This window comes from Myxine glutinosa, chromosome 6, assembly GCF_964187855.1.
Source record: "Myxine glutinosa chromosome 6, kmMyxGlut1.1, whole genome shotgun sequence".
In the NCBI taxonomy this organism is placed as follows: Eukaryota; Metazoa; Chordata; class Myxini; order Myxiniformes; family Myxinidae; genus Myxine; species Myxine glutinosa.
The window spans coordinates 90,494,767-90,517,602 of NC_136266.1; the positions used below are offsets into that span (position 1 = coordinate 90,494,767).

The 22,836-nt window shown below is 44.1% G+C and overlaps 1 protein-coding gene across 1 annotated transcript in view; it reads left to right on the top strand.

Moving 5' to 3' along the window:
* Positions 1–22,836, top strand: part of ADAM11 (ADAM metallopeptidase domain 11) — a 168,411-nt gene that overhangs the window by 125,708 nt on the left and 19,867 nt on the right. The window contains exon 26 of the mRNA XM_068120641.2: positions 6,562–6,652. Coding sequence (XP_067976742.2) covers positions 6,562–6,652 — 91 coding nt within the window. The remainder of the gene's footprint in view (positions 1–6,561; positions 6,653–22,836) is intronic.

Consider the following 22,836-nt stretch of genomic DNA (forward strand, 5'->3'; position numbering starts at 1 on the left):
CCAGTCACCGAGGAGGACGAAGCTCCACACCGAGGCTCTGTAAGCTGTTTGAGAAGTGAGACGCATCATGACGTAATGAGACATAGTGTTTGTTCCATCCCTTCCTTCCTGGGAGGGATTGGGAGACGAATTCGAAATTAGAGGGGGATATGGGAGACAAGACGTAGAGACGGATTGTAAATACAAGGGGGGCTAGGGTAGTGTAAGCCGACGGTGGGGGGTACGGACGGTTCGGGATGAGCTTGCTCCGCTCGCTCTACCGCGTCCCTCGCACCGCACAAGGTATGGTGGTGCCTGGTCACCTTGTTTTTCGCTTGCTACCGTGTACCTTTCCGTTTGCTTGTTGCGCCTTGTCTTCCCTCCCCGCCCCAGGACCGTTTGGAGGCCAAACTGTGCAGCACCATCACACCTGTGCAGCATCCATTCTGTCGTGTCACACCTGTGCAGCCGAACTGTGCAGCACTCTGCTGCCAAACCCACATTGCTGCACCTTTGCTGCACTTATGGACCACAAGCCTTGTGGCTCGCACCTCTGCTGTGCAGCATCTTGCTGCAAATCATCTTGCACCTTCAGACCACTGTTTGACTGGCACTGACGCCACGCAGTTGGACCACGTGAGAGTGGCCCTGCTGGCCAATAAAAAGAAATTGTGTGCTAGTTATGAAGATGGAAGATTTAGATGGCCCTGATGTTCCACATGGCCTGTATGCCGGTCAGGGCCAGCCGGTTTTGTTAGCCGCACACGGAAGATGCAAGATGCAAGATGCAAGCAGCAAGTGCCATATCAAGTGTTTGATTTTCCTTCCTCCAATTCTTTTTCAAAGTGCAGGTCCTGGGTCGTAGAATTATAAATACAGGTTAAGTTCTGTGCTTGTAAATATATGTGCTTGTAAATATAAGAATGTGCCCACAGGCTATGTGTGTAGTTTACAAAATTCCGGAAATACACGGATAGTTGTGGGTGTGAGTCTGATAGAATAGCTGCTCAACGCATTAGGAGGGACATATCTAGTGTTAAAAATGTCGTACACATGGGTTAGAGTAAATGTTAGGGGGATTACACCTATGTGTCGCATTAAAAGTAATGGTAAAATTGCATGCCAGACTCTACCGGTCGTTCCGATGTTGGGGTCGACTCGGGACGAGTCTGGTGAGAGAGGGGGGTAGTGTTGCAGTTTTGAGAATAAAGGCAAACCCCCCTCTTAGTTAGTTGCACCACAACATGTAGCCTCGCTTAGTTCAGTTATGTCTTATTAAATGTTAAGCATAGTCTCCTTTCCTGTGTTAGTATGCGTTGAGACAGGCCAGTAAGTGTAGGCCTCAATTGGGCTAGAATGCCATGTGCTAGGGCCTGGAACAAGTCTGGGAGGCCCGAGGGAGGAGCTGAAGGGGAGTGGCCGGTAAGTGGCAAGCAGCCAATGGGAGCTCAAGGGGAGTGGCTAATGACGGTGGCCGGGAGAGGTGCTTAGAACATTCGGGTGGGGCTCTGGGAGGGGCTATAAAACCCGGTCCGGATCCCCAAACTCTCTCTCTGCCCACGAACCCTCCCTCCGTGGCCAAGCTCCCAGCACGCTGTCTGTCTCTGAGCTCTCTGTCCCGGGATTCTGAAGCAACTGTGCGTGTGATCGAGGCTCTCTGTGATCAGCCATTGTAACTTCCAGGACTCGCGTCGGCCAGATAAAAAGACAAGGGGATTGACCCCCCCTTGATAAGGGGAGAGCCGACGTTCGAGACCCGCAACAATTTGGTGTCAGGAGTGGGATGTGGAGATGTGGAGTGGAGTCTGCCTCCCCACTCATGGACCATCCCACTCCTGACACCAATTGTTGCGGATCTCGAACGTCGGCTCTCCCCTTATCAAGGGGGGGTCAATCCCCTTGTCTTTTTATCTGGCCGACATGAGTCCTGGAAGTTATAACGTCTTTCCCGGCGTGGCGTTAGGTAGGGTTTGTTAGGCCTAGGGATTCTCTACTACCTAATTACTAACGCCGACCGGAAACGAGGGAATAACTCCCGCTCGAATCACGGATATGGATGGAATATGCCGAGAGGATAGCAATCCGCGATCCGAGCTGTTAACAGGTGACTAGACCCGATTATAGCGGTTCCAAATTGTGCCACGCTTACCCAATTAGAGACAAGACGGATGCGATCGGATAAGAGGAAATCAGGAAGAACAAGGCAATTTATTACAAATGTACAGAAAGAAGAGGAAACGAAAGAAATGTACAAGATAGAAAGAGGAAGGAGAAGTACACAGGGCAGTCTTAATTACAGGCTTAACTTATTCCCTGGACAAACGGGCCCGTCTCACACACAGTCACTCACACGGGGATTGCAGATGAACAGGTTGGAAGGTCACCAGCGCGTCCAGGCTCCAGTCCGGCTCTGGTCCAGGCGATGGAAAACCCGGCAGGCAGCTCTTCACAGTGTAACGAGAACGGACAATTATATCACGGGGGGAAGGCTGGTATCCTGGTGGCATACGTAATAGTTGCACACTCGCGCCAAACGCCCCCTCTCCAATGTCCTGTACGCAAGCGCTAATTGTGCAAGTCCTTTCAACCACGATCAAGCGCATTCGTCCTCGCAGTGCTGTTACCAGTGCGCTCTCCCAACAAGTCCTGTCAGTACACGCTTTCGCTGTAAGTTCTCCAAAATCACAGTAGTCCGTTTACCAAGCGCGCTTCCAACAAGTCCTCTTAAATGTGCGCTCTCCCAATAAGTCCTCTCAAAAGCCAACCTTCCAACGAGTCCTTTGAAAGGGCTTTATGCGCTCACTTTTATAATCCAGCCAGAGATCGCTCCGCAAGCCCAAAAGCCACACCTGTCAGGCAATGTCACTTCAGCCCTGGTTGGCTGGTTAGGTCTTACCGGCCCCGCCCTGACAGCTGAGTGACGTGGCCACACCTTCTCCCTGGCGCTCCGCCCCATTTTTCTGGGCTTCACCTCGTGGCTTATGGTGGCGTTGAGCAAGCTTACGGGCAGCTCAGCCTGCTGCTGCTGGCCAAGGAGCGCACCAAATTGGAAAGGGCCATGGGGCACAGACTGGGGAGCGCGCTTAATGGCGTCGCTTGGAGGGAGGCTGCAAAATGGACGAAAGGGCCTACTTATTATTTGATTGACACAACACAGATTCAACTATTGGGAATTGCCTTATCTAACACATATTATGAAATAACTGATGTCCTATGGTGACCTATGTGTTGCTTGTGGCCTATCTATGGGGTGCTATCTTTAACCTTTAATGATGTCATATTTACAAGCAAGTGTGGGTTCTCAAAACCGCAACAATATATATATATATATATATACATACATATATATATATATATATATATATATATCTATAATTCCACTAATCTCTGTGTGTGTGTGTGTGTGTGTGTCTGTGTGTGTGTGTGTTTGTTTGTCTGTGACCGCTGTTTCTCGACAACCACGGGTCCGATATACTTGAAACTTGCCAGGTATATTGCTGGGGACCCGAGGATGTGCCTTTTCAAGGTTTTAAATTAATCGCAGAAGTAGTTACCGAGCTATGTCCAAAAAACGATTCAACCAATCAGAGAGCAGCGAGCTATCACGTGTGCCGAACGTGGCGAACAGACTCTGCCTCGGATGGCACATTTGAGAGCGTATTCATTTATTTCCCGTCGGCAAACTATGTTGGCGCTATGTTGGCGTTAAACGATGTTTTAAAACTAATTAAAACTAATTTGCGATTCTTTCGCTTTCCTGCGATATGCGACCTTCCGGAGCTCCTGTGAGAGCGTGCGCCATTACGGATAGTACGGGTACGGGCATGCCATATGTTGGCGTTAAACTATGTTTTAAAACTAATTAAAACCATTTCATGTAAATAGAGGGGGGGGGGGGGGATTGTCACTGTACTCGCAAGCCGTTCGCCGTTCGCTTTGGCGTTGCGAATGGACCAAAACATTTCATGGACCAAACCATTTCATGTAAAGCGTTCGCCGTTCGCTTTGGCGTTGCGAATGGACCAAAACATTTCATGAACCAAACCATTTCATGTAAATAGAGGGGGGGGATATAATTTTAGATATATATATAGTACGGGCATGCCCTAGTATATATAACTTATACAATAGCCATGAGTCCAAACAAAAAAAATACGGTATTTGTTAGAGCGCATACCTCTCTTAGGTTGAACAGTTTATGTTTTGTATCCTAGTGATAGGCCGGATTGTATTTTGTATTCCAAGATTCCAGAATCGGGTTCTGCATCTGGGCCTTAACCAAAATCTAATTGGCTTAGTTTTGCCACTAATGCAACTCATCCACCAAGTTTTGTCATAACCCGTCCACAACTCTTTTAAATATCGTGCTATTCAGTGTATCATTTTTGGTCCTATCTCTCAATTGTGAAGAATCACTTAAAAATTTTTAGGATCAGATCCAGAACCTCACCAAAATCTCGTCCTTACCACACTTCCAACCTGTCCATCAAGTCTGTCCAAATCTGGCCAAAGCGTTTTGAGATACTTTACTCACAGACAAATAAACAAGAAAGATGCCGTGCATAGCACGAAACTTGTGAAATCGAAATAAGAAAATGTTGCCATGGAAACAGCAATTTGGCAATTTCGAAAATTTGACCTGTCAAGTGTTTTACATGATTGATTTTACTCAAATACTACATGTATTTATAAATAATCAGCATAAATTTTAATTCGATATCTTGAAAAATTATTGAAGTATGGTAATAATAAATTCAAAAAAGTCCCATTTGATTATAATGGGGTGAAATTGTTGTAATGGAAACTGTTGACATGTCAGAATGGCTAACTAATTTGTTCTGATTTTTGGTGAACCAGGTGTGTGATGCAATATGCAAATCCTGTTCAAATTTCAAGGCAATAGGATGAAAATTGATGATGTTAGGTGACCTTTACCTTTTACCCTTTGAACCTTTTACCTCAAAAATAATATGCTTCTAGTTTTAATTGGTCAACCAATTCAGTGGCCCCATATGCAAGTTCTGTTCAAACTAGCAGAGAACTCACCCTCTGGGTGGATGAAATTTACACATTACTTGCTGAAATATGCATATTCTGTGTCTTGCAAGAAGACTCTATAGATGTTTGTGTGGTGTGCATCTAAAAGGGTTTAACGGGTCTAAGGTGTCTAAAGGGTGTAAAGGTCTAAACATCGAAAGGGTATTTTCCGATATTAGTTAGGGTCTATATAAAATATTCATACCATAGCCGTTAATGACGGCCGTTGGCGATAGAAAGCACATACGTGCAATCTATCTGTAAGCTACAATCTTGGGGTGGTGCTACTCCACGGCAGATGTGGTATTCCCAGTACACTGGTACTCATTTCGCTGACCTCGGAAGGATGACAGGCTTAGTCAACCCCATCTGGTGTTAATTCAATGGCTGACCAGGATTCAAACTCAGGACCCAAGGATCCCAAGCCGGCCACCTGAACTGTTAAGCTCACATGAGGCTTGCCTAAAGGTAGGATCACCAGCTAGGGTCTATAAAGGGGTCTAAAATAAGGTCTGATGGGTCCAAAGTGTCAAGGGGCATAAGTGGTGTAAAGGCCTTTTGGAGTCTAAATGGTCTTAATGGGTATAAGAGATTTAAAAGGTCTAAAGGCTCAAGGGGTCTAAGTGGTCTAAAGGGTCTAAGTGGGTCTAAAATGTCTTTAAAAAGTCCATAGGATCTAAAAGTTATAAAATGTTCTAAAAGGGGTCTAAATATCTAAAAGGGGTCTAAAGGTCTAAATGCTCCCTGTGATCCTGGCCAACAGTAGTTACAGGTCCAAAGGATCTCTGGGGCAAAAGGGTTTAAGGGGTCTAATGTGTCTACAGAGGGTCTAAAGGATCTAAGGGGTAAGGGGTCTAAGCAGTTTAAAGTGTGTAAAGATCTTGAGGAGTCTAACGGGTCGAAACAGTCTTAAAAGGTCTAAATGGGTATAAACTTTAAAGGATCAATGTATCTGAAGGGTCAAGGGGTCAAGGTTGTTGCACTGTTTTTCTTTGGCCCCATTTTGTCTGTTGATCTGTTTTACTCTGTTGTTCTGTTCTTCCACGAGCCTCGACACCGATATCAAATTAAATTTAAAAATCTGCTGCCCAGCACCAACTAATCTTTCCTATTTCTTCCTCTGAGCTTTTGCTCCACTCACTGAGATCCATTCATCTCCTTTACCTGCAACACCAACCATTTTGCTGTGGTGCATCCTTGTGTTCTTGTCGAGCAGTTCCCCCTTCACCTCACTTTATCTGTTGACCATTTGTCCTCTGTTGTTCTGTGCATTGGAGGAGTGGAAAGAATAGGTAAATACATCTTGGGAAGAGATAAGAATATGGAGCGTGTAGGGAACATACATGTGGGGGTGTTGGGGAAAGTTTGGATGGTGGATTGGGGGACGACTGCTATATTTTCGTACATAATAAATGAATGGTCCTTAAACCGCCAGTTCCTTTTTAGTGATAAGTTAAATTGTGGCTTATGCAATGGTTAATTTCTGACTCATTAATTTTGATGTCTTTATATATACTCTTATCTCTCCCTCCTCCTCTCTTCCAGGTCCTAGCGCAGCCAATATCATTATAGGTGCTATTGCCGGAGCCATTTTGGTGGGCGCCATTGTCCTGGGTGGAACAGGATGGGGTTTTAAGTAAGCCCCCTGGCATGCTACTTGCTGCTAGCCTGCACCCATTGCCCACCTCACATACCTGCATCCCACTTCCCCACCATGAGTCCCTTTAACCTGTACAGTGCTACCTTCGTGGCGCACTGAGGAAATCTAATAGAATGATCCATGCGATCCTGGCTGGCAGTGACGGAAAGTTGCATGCTCATTCATTGCTTTACTTTTAAAAGCAAAAATTAGGATAAGAGTTCAAAACCGGTGCCTTTTAATCTTTCACTCTTTCAGTTTCAGTTTTCAATTTCAGTTCAGTTTGAGTTTCGTTTCAGTCTTTCAGTCTTTCAGTTTTTGGCCTATTCAGCCAGCACTTAAACACCTTTTTTTTTTTTTTTTTACATTCCTGAACATTCATCAGCTGAAATGATGGCCACATTGATGTTGTTCATGCATTCATGATGGTTACGTATATTAGGAGCGGAGGCATACTAGCCGGTAAAACTCCTTATGTACTTTAAGCTCACACAGACAAAAATTTTTGGGACAGCAAATTTTTTTGGAACTTAATCCATGATGGAATGAACATGGGGTTATTTGTCTGTTGTGTGGATGGTCAACTTAATTGCCAGGAATGTGGACAGAGGCCAGGTTTGCAAAAAGATAACTTTGCTTTATTTACTGGTTACTTGTTGAATCGCACAATAAATAAATTAATGATTCAATTGAGAATTAATTTACAGCAAACATTGAACTTCCCAGTAAATTCCGGCAGATCTAGCACATGGATGGGTGCTTGTATAGCTGCTGCATAATTTTATGGAATAATGATCAGGGTTAAATGTGCCAGCTTGTTGCTGTTTGTTAAATCATTCTAAAACGTTCATGTACTCAATATTGTACCATAAGTTCCATATCTATTTGTGTATATTTGCTGTTGTTACCCCACGTGTGTAGCACAAAGCAGGGGTAAGCACTTGGTTCATTCTGTCTGCCAGTCTATTTATATTATCGAAAAACTACTTAATTTCAATAGATGTTTATATTTTGAACACTATTTTGTATACTGAATCGAGGCTCGTGAAAGAGCTAACATTTATTTCACAAACAAATCAACCAGACAAACAAAATATATAAAAAGAGGGAGCGGAAGACAAGATGGGGAGAGAAGGGGAAGCACACAAACATAACATTTGAGAGCAGGGAGATGTGGAGATGTGGAGATGAGCAGGGAGACTATGACGAGAATCGTAACACGAACCTGCAGTTTAGCAGTACTTTGGCTTTCAATTTGGCAAATTGTACGGCATCTTGTCCTGAGCGCACATGCGCAGAACACGGTAAAAATTCCTTCAGTCTCTCTGTCTGCCAGTCAAACAAATTGAAAATCATTCCAAACAGGAAACTTGCTGGTTTTTTTTGGAATGCCATAAAGAACACAAACAGGCACGAACGAATACCTAAATAAGGTGCTGTTAAAGAGGGCGCATCGTTGGCGGTAAACTTCCATTTCATGGTTTTGTTTTGTTTTCTACAGCCTTTAAAACTTTATTTTATTTTGATTGAATTACAGTCACGTGAAAAAGTAAGTACACCCCATGTAAAGTTTTGACTTTTTCAACATTTTCAACATACAGCTATTTGATCTTCATTTCAACAATATTGATAGATAAAGGTGACATAATATAACAAATATCATGAAACATTTACATTTTGTAGTCCATTGTATAATTTAAATAAACATAAATGCAAATTTCGCATGTGGAAAAAGTAAGTACACCCCTACATTTATCACTACTTCAAATACCTAAAATTAGAATCAGGTGCACCAGCTCAGGTGCAAATGATTAGAACATCGTTAGAGAGGATCTTGGAGGAACCTGTCTTATTTAAACCTCAGAGATTTAGTTTGGTTTGCTCTTTGTTGTTGAAGTGTGCGGCATCACCATGCCTCGATCAAAAGAGCTCTCTGAGGCCTTCAGAAAGAAGGTTATAGATGCCTACAGGACTGGGAAGGGATATTAAAAGATCTCCAAACAATTTGAAATCAATCATTCGACTGTCCGAAAGACCATCTACAAGTGGAGAAGATTCCAAACAACTGCCAACTTGTTCAGGCCAGGCCGCCCCAGCAAGTTCAGCCTGAGAGCAGACTGCAAGATGCTGAAAGAAGTCTCTAAGAACCCCAGAATGTCATCACGGGACCTACAGGTAGCTCTTGCCACTGTTGATGTCAAAGTGCACGAGTCTACCATAAGAAAGAGGCTGCACAAATTTGATCTACATGGGAGGTGTTTCAGGAGGAAACCTTTTCTGTCCAGAAAGAACATCAGGGCAAGACTAAAGTTTGCCAATGAACACCTAGGCAAAGACCAGCACTTCTGGAACAATGTGCTCTGGACAGATGAGTCAAAGATAGAGCTATTTGGCCACAGTACCAGAAGACATGTTTGGTGAAAACCAAAGACAGCATTTGACCATAAGAACCTGATACCAACTGTAAAGCATGGTGGTGGAAATATTATGGTTTGGGGCAGCTTTGCTGCATCAGGGCCTGGGCAGCTCACTATCATGGCCACAAATATGAGAGGCCACTATGAATTCTTCATTGTACCAGAGGTTACTTGAGGATAATGTGAGGCCATCTGTCGGAAAGTTGAAGCTCAACCGAAGGTGGACCCTGCAACATGACAATGACCCTAAACATACCAGTAAATCCACCAAGGAGTGGCTGAAAAGAAAGAAATGGAGGGTTCTGGAATGGCCAAGTCAAAGCCCGGATCTAAATCCCATCGAGATGTTGTGGGGGGATTTGAAACGAGCTGTGCATGCAAGAAACCCCTCAAACATTGCAGAGCTGAAAGAATTCTGCATGGAGGAGTGGGCAAAAATTTCTCCCAGTCGATGTCAGAGACTGGTAGACAGTTATAAGAAACGCCCACTTGAGGTTGTTTCTGCCAAAGGGGGCAATACCACCTATTAGAGCCAAGGGTGTACTTACTTTTTCCACATGTGAAATTTGCATTCATGTTTATTTAAATTATACAATGGACTACAAAATGTAAATGTTTCATGTTATTTGTTGTATTATATCACCTTTATCTATCAATATTGTTGAAATGAAGAACAAATAGCTGCATGTTGAAATATGTTGAAAAAGTCAAAACTTTACATGTGGTGTACTTACTTTTTCACGTGCCTGTATATATTTGAACACTGTAGAATACAAATAACCTTGTTTGCACTTCCGAAAATCCTCAGTTTAGCAATACTTGGATAAAACATTACACCATCTCGACCAATTAAATTTGCCATGTGCTCTGAGGGCGGAGTCACAGCGAGATTCCTGACAAAATGGTGGCACCTAGCAATGCAACAACAGAGCTAACTTAGTCCAAAAGATCCGTTTGTTTAGTGCATCTTCTTCTGAAAAATTGTTCCAAAATCGTCAGGGTCTCCAAGTAGAGTTAGCAGAAGGTACAGCTATGGATTGTTCCGTTTGAAATATCAGTTTCATGTGGTTACCATCGTGTGTGTTATTCAAAGTTCACGAACAAAGCTAATATAGATTGTGCTCAGAAACGCAAAGCAAGAGCTGAAAAGACCCTTTCCAAGTCCTTTTTCTCAATTTCTTGCAATTTGACCTCGCTCCAGCTTTTAACTTTCTTTCTTCTTTCTCTCGCCACTGAAACCTCTTTCGTCCTTAACCTCCGCACTCATCAATTTTATCCTTTCATTATCTAATCATTCATTCTCTCATTCATGTATATTTTTGTCCTGCTGCCTCCCTTTATGTGTGAAGGCAAATCATTGGCTGTTTATATTCATCCAGTCTTCTGCCTTCTTCTCTGACCCATTATTACTCTCCCACCATGTTCGATCCCATCTTCCCTTCTTCCTACCTTCTTCTTTCTTGTCATAAATGCAGATGTGCAGGTCCACCTGATTCCTTCCTTCTTTCTTCAATCCCTCTCACCTGTGCCTGTGTCTTCATCTCTTCCCTGTACCTATACCTGTGTCCTCCAACTTCCCTGCTTGCCTCAAACTGCACTTATCCCTTTCACTTCACCACCCGTCCATCTTGCCCCATTACCTCTCCCATCTCTCCTTCCATGTGGTCCACCAATGTCAGAGGCTTATGCTCCATCTCTTGAATCTCCCCCTTTCCACCACAATCTCATTGACTGATGTCTTCGGTTTATCAGAAACCTTTCTGTTACAGCATATCACAGACTCACTCACCTCCCTCCATTGTGTTTCTTGATCTACTGCTATGACAGATCCATCGGATGTGCTGTTGATGTTGTTGATATATGTATACATGTATATATGTATATATGTATATACCTATATATATATATATATATATATATATATAGATATATATATATATATGTATATAGATAGATACTTTTCTCAGATATGGCTGAAAGTGTCTTCGTCAAACTTTCAGAGATTCATGAGTGAGTGCCTGGGAGTGTTTTAGGGAAAAAAATTATTATTCTTTTTTTTTTAAAGTTCGTTTTTGGGATTTAAAAAAATATTGCTCTATCGTGCCTAAGCCCTTTTGATTAATGACAGTTATATACAAGTACACATTCACATAAATAAATACAAAACAATCACCAGACATTTGAACACAAATAATAAAACAATTCCGGAAGTGGTCGAAGTTGGGGGTAAGGCTTCTTCTTCTTCCTGCACGTCATCATACTTAACTCAGAAATACCTGTTTATGAAGAAACATTACTACAACTTATTTAACGACCCAATTATCCCACCTTACCTTTGTTGTGGAGTTAGCTGAGGAGGACGTTTGGCTCACGTCTTTCACGAACCGGTTCACCAGGAGGTCTGACGTTAAACTAGTGCTGATCTTAGCAGGAATTCGTCATTTGTTCAGGGTACCAGTACTGACGTCCCTACTCTTCACAAAATATCCTGTGGGATATTTAAGGTCCACAAGCCAATGCTGGGAGACGAGGCACAGAAGTTAACATTAATCCTAGGGATGGTGCATTTTGTGATGCGGCCTGACTTCAAGTTATCAATCTGACAATTTATGGTCAGGTCGGGAATCAAACCCAGACAAGACAGCTCAGAGGCAAGTACGCTCTCTGTACCATCCTGTTGGACTAAATACAGATCAAGGTGCAAATTATATTTGCATTTTTTGACTGCAATGCCTGTCAAAATCATTGGAATCAATGATTTTGAATCATTGGAAATGATTCAGAATCATTGGAATCTCCCGCGATGAAGCTAACTCCAAGGGCCTTTCACTCACTCACCGCAGGCAGGTTGGTGGTCTTTCCGTCTTCTACCGACTCCTCTATAGGCCTTGCCCCCCAGCTCTCTCTGGGCGCTGTCCCCCAAATATTCCTACAGGTCACACAAGATCTGCCTGCAACCCTCTTATGGTTAAACTGCCAAAATCAAGACTCTCTGCTCACCTTCACTCCTCCATTCCTCTTTTCTTCCGCCTCTGGAACAAACTCCCTCACTCTCTTCAATCCCACTCCACCCTCCAGGTCTTTAAAACAGCTGTTCACCACCATCTCTTATCTTCCCCCATCCAAAACCTTGATCTTTTCTACCGCCGCTAATTTCACCCCAAATCCACTTTTTTGAAATACCAACTTCTGTCCTGGAAGTCCTTGGTGTCCTTGTGTTTTATACTTCTCCCACCCTCCCCCCACCCCCCCCCCTTCCCACGCCTCCTCCCCCCCAGCCCTCTCCCTCCCACACATCTCCCTGCTCTCAAATGTTGTGTTTGTGTGCTTCCCCTTCTCTCCCCATCTTGTCTTCCGCTCCCTCTTTTTATATATTTTGTTTGTCTGGTTCATTTGTTTGTGAAATGTTAGCTCTTTCACGAGTCTCGATTCAGTATACAAAAAAAGAAAAAGAAAAAAGAAGCAACAAATTAAGGGTTTAAGGCCATATTAATAGTTGGTGTATTTTGTTGGGCAGATATGGGCATGGCTTGGCTTGTCAACTGTATGTTTGGAGGTGTGCATCGCATGCTAATCCCAATGCAAGTCACTTTCGTTTTGAAAACACATCACCTGCCAAACAGGTCACTCTTACACATTGCTCCAGAACCATTGAAAATTAATTCCATTTTTTATTAAATTACTTATTTTTTGCGGATTTTCACAACCTCGGCCATTCTGAACCATGTGCTAAAAGCTGAACTCAAACTTCTGCATGTTTTAAGACTAAAGCGCTGGTGGACATTCAAGAAGTTCTCTGAAAGAATTACAATGCAGTAGACCACAACACTTTGTGGTGGTGTAATGGTGTTTTTAACGAGCCTCAGTAGTGTAATGGTTGGAGCGTCTATTTTGAGTCTCGGAGGGGGGCAGTTCTTACCCCTTACAATGGTACATTCTGCTTCCTTGCTTGAGGCTCAGAATCATTTTAAAAGGATAGAGAACAGACAACCAACCATACCTAGGTTGGTAATAACAGTGCTGGCTTTGATAGGCCTAACGATTCCCTCCTGCATCGAAGTTCCTTGTAACGGTACTCATATTATTAACTTTTAATTTTTAAATAAATGTACAATGTAAGAAAATTTAAATATATTTTACTTGTCAAGGTAAACAACTTGCTATACTTGTTTTTGACCATTACGAGTACCTCGTTCTTATAATTTTTTGAACACCCTCATGCAATGGCAATATTGGACACTCTTATTCCAAATAATTTGTGCACCAAGTGACCATTTGCACATCCTCCAATGCATCTTAAGCTTTGAAATTGTTTTACTTTCTTATACAATGAAGGATTTTTATATTTTGAGACAAACGTTCAGCCTCATGTATAATGTGACTGTCTGTAGTTCTGAGCATGTACAGGATTGCATCTTTTTCATGCAGCTCATCATCTGCCTTCGGTGGTTGGTTATCTGCAACTTTCTTTTCAACTAAAAATTGCATTTGATGAGATCATTTTGTTGGATACATTTTAACTGCAGTCCTGTATGCAGAAAGGAGCAGTTCATTTTGACTCTTAGGAAATCATTCAAATGATCACTTCCTCTGAGTTCACCGAATAGTTGTATACTACTCTGGAATATCATAAGGAAGAAGAATTGAGAGTAGTTTGGACACTTCACATTTAAAGTGTACGGTGTAAGCAAAATAAGTAAAATCGCAGAACTTGAGAATTTGTGTGCGTTTTCTTCCACAGACCCTGTTCCCAAGCACTCTTCGTTTCCATGTTATTGTGATTCCCCCTCTCTCTCACCTCTTTTTGTTTTTGTTAGTTGTTGGTTAATTTGTTCCTTTTCTCTTTCATCCCTGCTTACCCCATTTTTTTACCCCTTGCATCCCTACCCCCCTCCACTTAATCTCACTTCTTTTCTGCTGTTGGTGTTTCCCCCTTTCCATTTTGTTAACTTCCATTCTGCTCTAGCTCTCACACGAATCTCGACCATCTATACAAAAAAGACAAAAGCGTAATCTAATGTTTCATTCACAATTTTGCCTTCATCCAGAACCATGTCAGATGCACCAGATTATAATACTTTCGTCCAGGCCATGTTCCCCTCAATACCTTCCCTTTTTGTACCTTAACTTCGAAAGGATTGAGTCAGGTTAGACACTGTTCTGAGAAAAAGTTCAATATCTTAATACTGTCTGAAATGAAAAGGCCAAGGTCTCCAATCGCTCCCTTCCCATGGCCTACACTTTCTCAAATCACAGATTGCTCTCTGAAGCACATGGCTACTCTCCCACTAAGTTTGAGAAGTTCCTAGTCAATGTTTATGCCTCCTCGACAAATGGAACTGATGGCATTGTAATCCTCACGAACCGTGCTTCGATCCTATGTTCTTCTCTTTCCTCACTCTTCTCCAGGTCTTTTTATATGGTCTCCTGTCTTCAACCTGAAAAGGTGCAAATATTACCCTTATTCACAAGAAGGGTTCAAAGTCTGATTGACGCAATGACAAGCCTGTTGGCCTTCTCCCCATCATAAGAAAGTGTTACATATTTATGGGAATGTATGTGAATTACTATTCAGGTCTTTGCTTATCAATGTGTAGTCGATTAAGGGTTGTTGTGGTTGGAGGGTCAGGAGCCCTTCTGGAAAAAGAGACCGGAAACGGAAGGAAAAAGACACGAGGTCGGGAGAAGCGAGGAGGATTCTTCTTCCTCGCCCCGCTCCGACGAGAGGTGGAATCGATATTGAGCCGTGTGGAAAAGCGGCATTCCCGAGCCCGTCTGGCGAGAGGAGTTACCGGGACGGATACCTGCCCGGTGGACACGTCAAGCAGCCGTGGGGCCGTGCACCGACCCAGCGTCTGGCACCGTTCGCGGCACCGTCTACAAAGACGCGTACGGGTCGCACGTTGGGGCCTAACACGCATTGCAAGCGGCGTGTAGCTTTTGCCTGCTGTACAGTACCCACTTCGCGTGGCCAAGAGGGGGCTGCAACCTTGGTTCCCGGTACGATACATGCCCGGTGGAACAACGTCCACCCGGGGTTCGTTCAACCGCCCGAGTGCGGCGAAGCCGACCATCATCTTGGTCAGGAGGGGCCCAGAGACATTGTGAGGGACAGAGACCAAAGGGGGTCGTGAGTACAAAAGGGGACACACGTATGTAAGATGGCCATCTTAATCATCTAGGGGATTGATTGTGGAGAGTGAATTGTGGATGGTGGATTGCTCGGGGAATATATCCGTGATTGTATCATTGCAATTGTATGGTATCATAACCATTGAAATATATCATTGAAAATCAGTTTTCTCTTGGGTGGAATTCCTAGGGATTGCGTTGCGAAAGCGCATATATAGCGCATATATAATACCACTGTCTGGCGAAGGTCCTCTCACGGTCCGGGGGTCACCGAGACCAGGTAGTCACCGAGGGGACCACGTAACAGAATTGGGGGCTCGTCCGGGATCTAAAATTGTATAAAATAATAAAATAATATTTTTATTAATTAAAATTTATTAATTAAGTATTAATTGGTAAATTTTTGGGGAAATTGGGGTAAAGTCTTTGGTGAAGGTTAACAGGTGTTAACGATAGTCACCATGGTGTTTGTGGCACAGAACTTTGCGGTAACACCGAGTGAGGCACAGTTCCGAGCGTTACTAAAGTCGGACCTCTTGAAATTGGCCAAACATTTTAACTTGGAGGTCCGAACTAATTTGAGGAAGGCAGAGTTGCAGGCCACGGTGATACAATCTATGGTGGGATTAGGAACATGGAACGAGTTAGCCTGGGAGTGGCTACCCGAAGAACCAGAAGACGTTGAGCTCCGGAAACTGGAGTTGCAATTACGGAGCCAGGAACGGATCAAAGAAGAAGAAAGGAAAGCAGAAGAGAGGAGAGAAGAGAAACAAGCAGAGGAAAGGAGAGTGGAACGAGAACTCCAGGAAAGGTTAAAAGAAGAAGAAAGGAAAGCAGAAGAGAGGAGAGAAGAGAAACAAGCAGAGGAAAGGAGAGTGGAACGAGAACTCCAGGAAAGGTTAGCAGAAGAAGAAAGGAAAGCAGAAAAGGAAAGAGCAGAAGAAGAAAGGAGAGTGGAACGAGAACTCCAGGAAAGGTTAGAAAGGATGAAAACAGAGGAAAGGAAAGCAGAAGCAGAGGAGAGGAGAGCTGCAAGGGAACTCGAAGCAGAGGAGAGAAAAGCGGAAAGGGAATTAAAGGAACGTGACATGGAGCTTCAGCAAGAAATTAAATTCAAGGAGCTGGAGTTAATGAGAGAACGGGGAGAGGCACCACCCTTGCTGACGGGGTCGACACCTAACCAGAAAACCTGGGATGTGGGCAGACATGTGAGGCTGGTTCCACCGTTCAGTGAAAAGGAAGTCGCGAAATTTTTTCCACACTTTGAGAAAGTGGCTCGACAATTAAACTGGCCGGAGGAGGCCTGGACCATACTAGTGCAAAGTGTGCTGGTGGGAAAAGCTCAAGAGATTTATTCGGCGCTACCAATGGACCAATGTGCAGATTATGAGGTACTGAAGAAGCACATCCTCAAAGCCTATGAGTTGGTTCCTGAAGCTTACCGGCAAAAATTCAGGAATGCCAGGAAGAGGGAGAGTGAGACCCATGTGGAGTTTGCCAGAGTGAAAGAAAACATGTTTGATCGGTGGTGTGAGTCCAAAGGAGTCGGGAAAGACTTCGAAACATTGCGTGACTTGATCCTGGTGGAGGAATTTCAGCAGTGTGTCCACGAGGACATCAAAGTGTACCTGCAGGAAAAGAAAGTACCAAAGTTGTGGGACGCAGCCACCATGGCAGATGATTATGCCTTAACCCACCGAATAGGGGTCCACGAACCTAACTCCTCGCCTAGATCTCCGCAGGGGAGGTGGGGAACAGCAGGCGCGGAGAACGACAATACATGGCGGCGGCCTCGAGAGGATTATGGGGACAAATCGGATACCCCACCTGTTCGAAATCAGAGGGATGCGGGCCCAAGACAAACTTATATTTCGGGGGGCCCGAGGCAGACCACGAGTTTTTCCTCTGGGCCTACTTGCGCTTTTTGCAAGAAACCTGGACACTTGATGTCCAGTTGTTACCGCATGAAAAGGGAAGACCCAGAGCGGAGTCCGACTATTACGACTCCAAATGCAATGGCCATTGTGAGAAATCGCCATCAAAAGGGTTACCAACCATTTATTTCAGAGGGGTTTGTGTCACTGGAGGGAGCCTCGACTAACCGGAGACCGGTTAGGATATTGAGGGACACAGGAGCACATCAATCTTTAATGCTTGAAGGCATTTTGCCATGGTCCGAGGAGACGGCAACGGGGGATAGTGTTCGTTTACAGGGGATCGGGGGCGGTGTTAGTGCTCCACTTCATGTCATCCATTTGGAGTCCGATTTGGTGTCAGGACCGGTCACCGTCGGTTTACAAGCCACACTTCCTGTAGAGGGTGTATCTGTGGTTATCGGGAATGATTTGGCCAGGGGTCAAGTTTATGGTAACCTGAGGGTTGGTAAAGAGCCCAGCAGGGAAAATAACACCACACCAGCTCGGGATGGCGACAAAAGTACCAAGTTATTTGTAGGGGGACTGAACTTCAAAACAGAGGAAGAAGTTCTGACCTCTGTCTTCAACAGATATGGGCCGCTGGTGGAAGTGCGGTTGGTAAGAGACAGGGAAACGCAACAGTCAAGAGGGTTCGGCTTTGTCACGTTTGCAAGCACAAAAGACGCCAGAGAGGCAGAGAAGAATTGGAATGGCAAGGATTTGGAGGGTCGGACCATAACAGTAGGGAAGGCATTTCGTAGGCGTCAAGAGGTCTACAGGAGAGGACAACTGGGCGGTAGTTTTGGTGGTGGCCGCAATCAATATTATTATGGAGGCTCCCTGAGTTACGGCAGCTCCCGAAGGAAGGATTGTCAAAGTAGTGGCCAAGAAGGAGACCGCTATTCATGGGACTACAGTGACAAGCGGTCCCACCATAATTATTAGGGAAGTTCTGAAAAGCTGAAGCCCTGAATGCGGCGGAGCCGCCGAGCCAAGATTCCTACACGGATTAACTGTGAACGCCACGTTCCTAAAGGCGTCCATGTAGTGAACTTTCCTGCACGGACTAACCGGGAACTCCACGTTCCTCAAGGCGCCCATGTGGAGAACTCTCCTGCACGGACTAACCGTGAACTCCACGTTCCTAAAGGCATCCATGTAATGAATACTCGGCTTGGCCTCCCGGAAAAAGTGTTATCGAGTTGCTTAACTTTGGATCTTTGATCAACCCCTTAACCTTCATTCACAAGAAACTGACAGTCAAAGTCAGAGGGTCATGAGATGGAGTTTGGCTTGGCAGGAGTCCAACGGGAAATTGAACATGTAAAGGGCAGGGACAATGTCGTTGCTGGTGCTTTGTCCAGAGTGAATTACCTTTGAAAATCTCTGGGGGTTGTGTGAAATTTTGTTGCTTTTATTTTTAAGGGATAACTGTGCCCGGGGGGAACTGATAATGTGGGGGGGGTTGAGTTATCTGGTTTGTTTATCCAAGTTGGCCGGCAAAGAAAGTTTTCGCTGGGTTCAAACTTTCTTTCTTGAAGGGGGGGAGTGTTACATATTTATGGGAATGTATGTGAATTACTATTCAGGTCTTTGCTTATCAATGTGTAGTCGATTAAGGGTTGTTGTGGTTGGAGGGTCAGGAGCCCTTCTGGAAAAAGAGACCGGAAATGGAAGGAAAAAGACACGAGGTCGGGAGAAGCGAGGAGGATTCTTCTTCCTCGCCCCGCTCCGACGAGAGGTGGAATCGATATTGAGCCGTGTGGAAAAGCGGCGTTCCCGAGCCCGTCTGGCGAGAGGAGTTACCGGGACGGATACCTGCCCGGTGGACACGTCAAGCAGCCGTGGGGCCGTGCACCGACCCAGCGTCTGGCACCGTTCGCGGCACCGTCTACAAAGACGCGTACGGGTCGCACGTTGGGGCCTAACACGCATTGCAAGCGGCGTGTGGCTTTTGCCTGCTGTACAGTACCCGCTTCGCGTGGCCAAGAGGGGGCTGCAACCTTGGTTCCCGGTACGATACATGCCCGGTGGAACAACGTCCACCCGGGGTTCGTTCAACCGCCCGAGTGCGGCGAAGCCGACCATCATCTTGGTCAGGAGGGGCCCAGAGACATTGTGAGGGACAGAGACCAAAAGGGGTCGTGAGTACAAAAGGGGACACACGTATGTAAGATGGCCATCTTAATCATCTAGGGGATTGATTGTGGAGAGTGAATTGTGGATGGTGGATTGCTCGGGGAATATATCCGTGATTGTATCATTGCAATTGTATGGTATCATAACCATTGAAATATATCATTGAAAATCAGTTTTCTCTTGGGTGGAATTCCTAGGGATTGCGTTGCGAAAGCGCATATATAGCGCATATATAATACCACTGTCTGGCGAAGGTCCTCTCACGGTCCGGGGGTCACCGAGACCAGGTAGTCACCGAGGGGACCACGTAACAAAAGTAATATACTGTTACAGCTATGGGTTTTGGGATCTAGTATAAGAAGGGGGGGGAGGCGTTCGGGTGTTCCTCAGTTCCTCCCGGACTATGCTGGATAAGTCCGTGTCCCAGCGGGTTGTTAATCAACTGTGAACGCCAATTAGTTGACCACGTGGCTCAGGGTCCTCCGTATAATTACCGTTTACCTGGGGGTCACGTGGTTTTCTAGCCTGGGAATGCACCCTCGATATGCACTGATTTCATCTTCAGATCTTAATTGGATGCAGCCGAGCAAAACTGCCAGTGCACATCGGACATAGACTGATTAGAGCCAATTAGTTGGGGAATTAAAACCTCCCAGGCTAACCTATGTGCGGACGGTGTTAGACCAGTGGAAGAAATGACAGGCACAGACAGATCGGAAGAACAGTTCAACAATAGGGGTTTATGAGTGCGAGTGTGAATCTCCATTTGTGTATAAGAAAAGGCTTGCAGATGGTGTTATTATCACTTGATTATTTCAAAATGTAATTTCATCAAGCTCTTAAAATAATATTGTCACAATTATTTTGTTGGGCCTTTGGCCTTTTCAGATGAAAGTTGAAGTTGGCCATGTCTTCTAATTTATTTTGCTTTTCTTTACATACATTCAACTCATATAAATCTTTAGATAAGTCTCAGGGATCACGTGTGGTAGGTAATGTCACAGGATTTAAAAACAAATAAATAAACTACTTCCTGTTAGCCATGCAGAAGGTTTGTGAATTCTATCTAACTTGGGGTGGGGTGGGCCAGAGAAGGTACTGTTTATTGTTATGATAATGCTTGGCAATAAAAAAGCTGCAGCTAGGAAAAAAATGTGTGCAACACTTATATAAATCACCTGTTTATATCCAGATAGGTATCACAACTACGTCAACGTTACACTGACATGCATCTGAACATACGAGGGTGGTGTAAAGTTGACTAGACTTTTTATTGTAGAAAGTAAAATGAATTTTTAATACTAAAAGATTTGTCTACCCAAAGCAAGTTGAACAGAAAGCAACATCAACACATGCCAAACCATTGCGAGTAAAACCAAGATGGAGACTAACACAGTCACATGTGCTATGGAACAGAAGTGTATCAATATGTTCCTGGTGAAGGAGTTCAAAAACGGCCATAAATTGGTGAGTGATCTTAAACATTCTCACATGCAATCAACTGCTGTCGCTCAAGCGAAAACTTAAATGTGCCGAACAGTTAATTTTGGAGAATTGCTATAAGATTATTAAATGTGGAATTGCCCAATCATTTATTGGATGTCAATGTTGGAAGTTTGAAAACAATAATTAATTCTCATTTGGTGTACTGTTTGGCCTGTTTGCATTCCCATCTGAATAGATGGCTCATGCAGCTCAGAACCCAGATGAAACCACCTATCATAAAATTATTAATCCATTTTAGTTAACTACTCAGGTCTTTGTAATTTTGTGACATCATGTTTTGAGCATCCTCTCTGATTTTGTGAGGTTGGTGGTTCGAACTCTGACGGAGTCGTACCAAAGACATTAAAAATGCTATGTGCTGCTTCCTTGTTTGGAGCATTTAAAAGCACTAGTACACCCACAGACTCCGGGAGGGGCAGGAAGGGTCATTCCTCTTTGGGGTATATTTATTACAGTCGATCTATGGGCGGGTCTCAATAACATTGGGTGTGTGTTCATTTACAAAGTTTCTTGTGAAGAGATCACCAAGTGGTTTAAGCATTTGAACAAGCACTCCATTCAAAACCGTTAAGAAGAAACGGCTGGATTGGCAAGTGCTAGCTAGCTGCTTGGTAAATGAGCACAACCCGAGCTTTTCCCTTTCAGTTTCGTATCACACAGCAGGAGCGAGTTTCAAAAGTTCGCTACGAAAAATGCCACAGTAGCGGCAGAAAGGGCCATGTTATTAACCCCAACATTTGTGGGTTATATAATCCCTGGTGTTGGGCTAGCGGCTAGGGTGCCAGCTTAGGATTCCTAGGATCCTGGGTTCGAATCCCGGTCGATCGCTGAATTAACGCCAGGGGGGTTGACTCAGCCTGTCATCCTTCCGAGGTCGGCTAATTGAGTACCAGTTCACTGGTAATTCCCTGTTTGTTGTAAAAAGGCGACAAACAGGGTTGGCGGCAGGAAGGGCATCCGGCCATAAAACATTGCTTCAAAAAGGGGACCAAAAAACTAACAACAACCACGGTGCCCAAAAAAGGCCAACCCCCGCTTTGCGGGGAAAAATGGCCTCTAAAAGTGGTTATATATTTATTTATTTGTGGGTTATATAGAGTACAGTAGATCTTCGCTCAGTTCTGCAAGTACACCTTACTTCACGGATGTCGGGATTCCTCCAAAAAAAAATCATTTAGTGTTATAAAGAGCATTAGCAACTGTTTAAAAAGCTAAGCATACGTGTTTGTGGTTTATAATATATTTACTTCCTGTGGAAGCCGTTGCTCCCACAGAAACACCATTACAACTATAAGCTATTTATACACGTTATCACTGCAGGAAAAACGCCTTGGGGAAGTGGGACATTATTCGTATTAATATTGTTTTGTAATAACATTAACAATATGCGATTATCATTAAATTTGTTATTAAAAGCGTCTTTGGAAAAACGCCATGATAAATCTTCTGTGGAAAAACGCCACGATAAATCTTCTTTGGAAATATGCCACGATAATCTAATTTAACATTTATATACACCTCAACGTGCAACCCCATTGATGGCAATGGTGGGCAAACTTGCTTGGGGGGAGAAAAACCCCTTGGGGAGGAGGGAAAATGAATGCGCTACAACCTTCATTATGTAACTCTTCGTCATCCTGTCAAGTTTGGTTGAGATTGGATAAGTAACGACAGAATGTATTGGCGTCAAAAATTCATCAGACAGACACAAATGGCGTATTTTAGTTTGATGGATCAAAAGCTGGTGGTTGGCATCCCATTGGAAGGAAGAAATTGCACGGAGAAAAAGGACGCCATGACAAATATGGCGTCACTGTCACCCAAAGTGCTCTAAAAAGTGATGTCACTTCCCCCCAAGTTTAATGGCTTTTGTTGTCTGAAGTCATGTCCGGAGTTGTCTTTTTTATTTGTCTGCATATGTGTGTGTGTGCATGTTTTGTGTTCTAACTCTCCATGTCGAAAACAAAATTCGCCTTAGATGAATGTAAAATAAAAATTCAACAAGGTTAGTGCCAAGAGGGTGCCAAAGGACCTCATGTTTGATAAAAAGACAATTCATGTTATTGCTTTG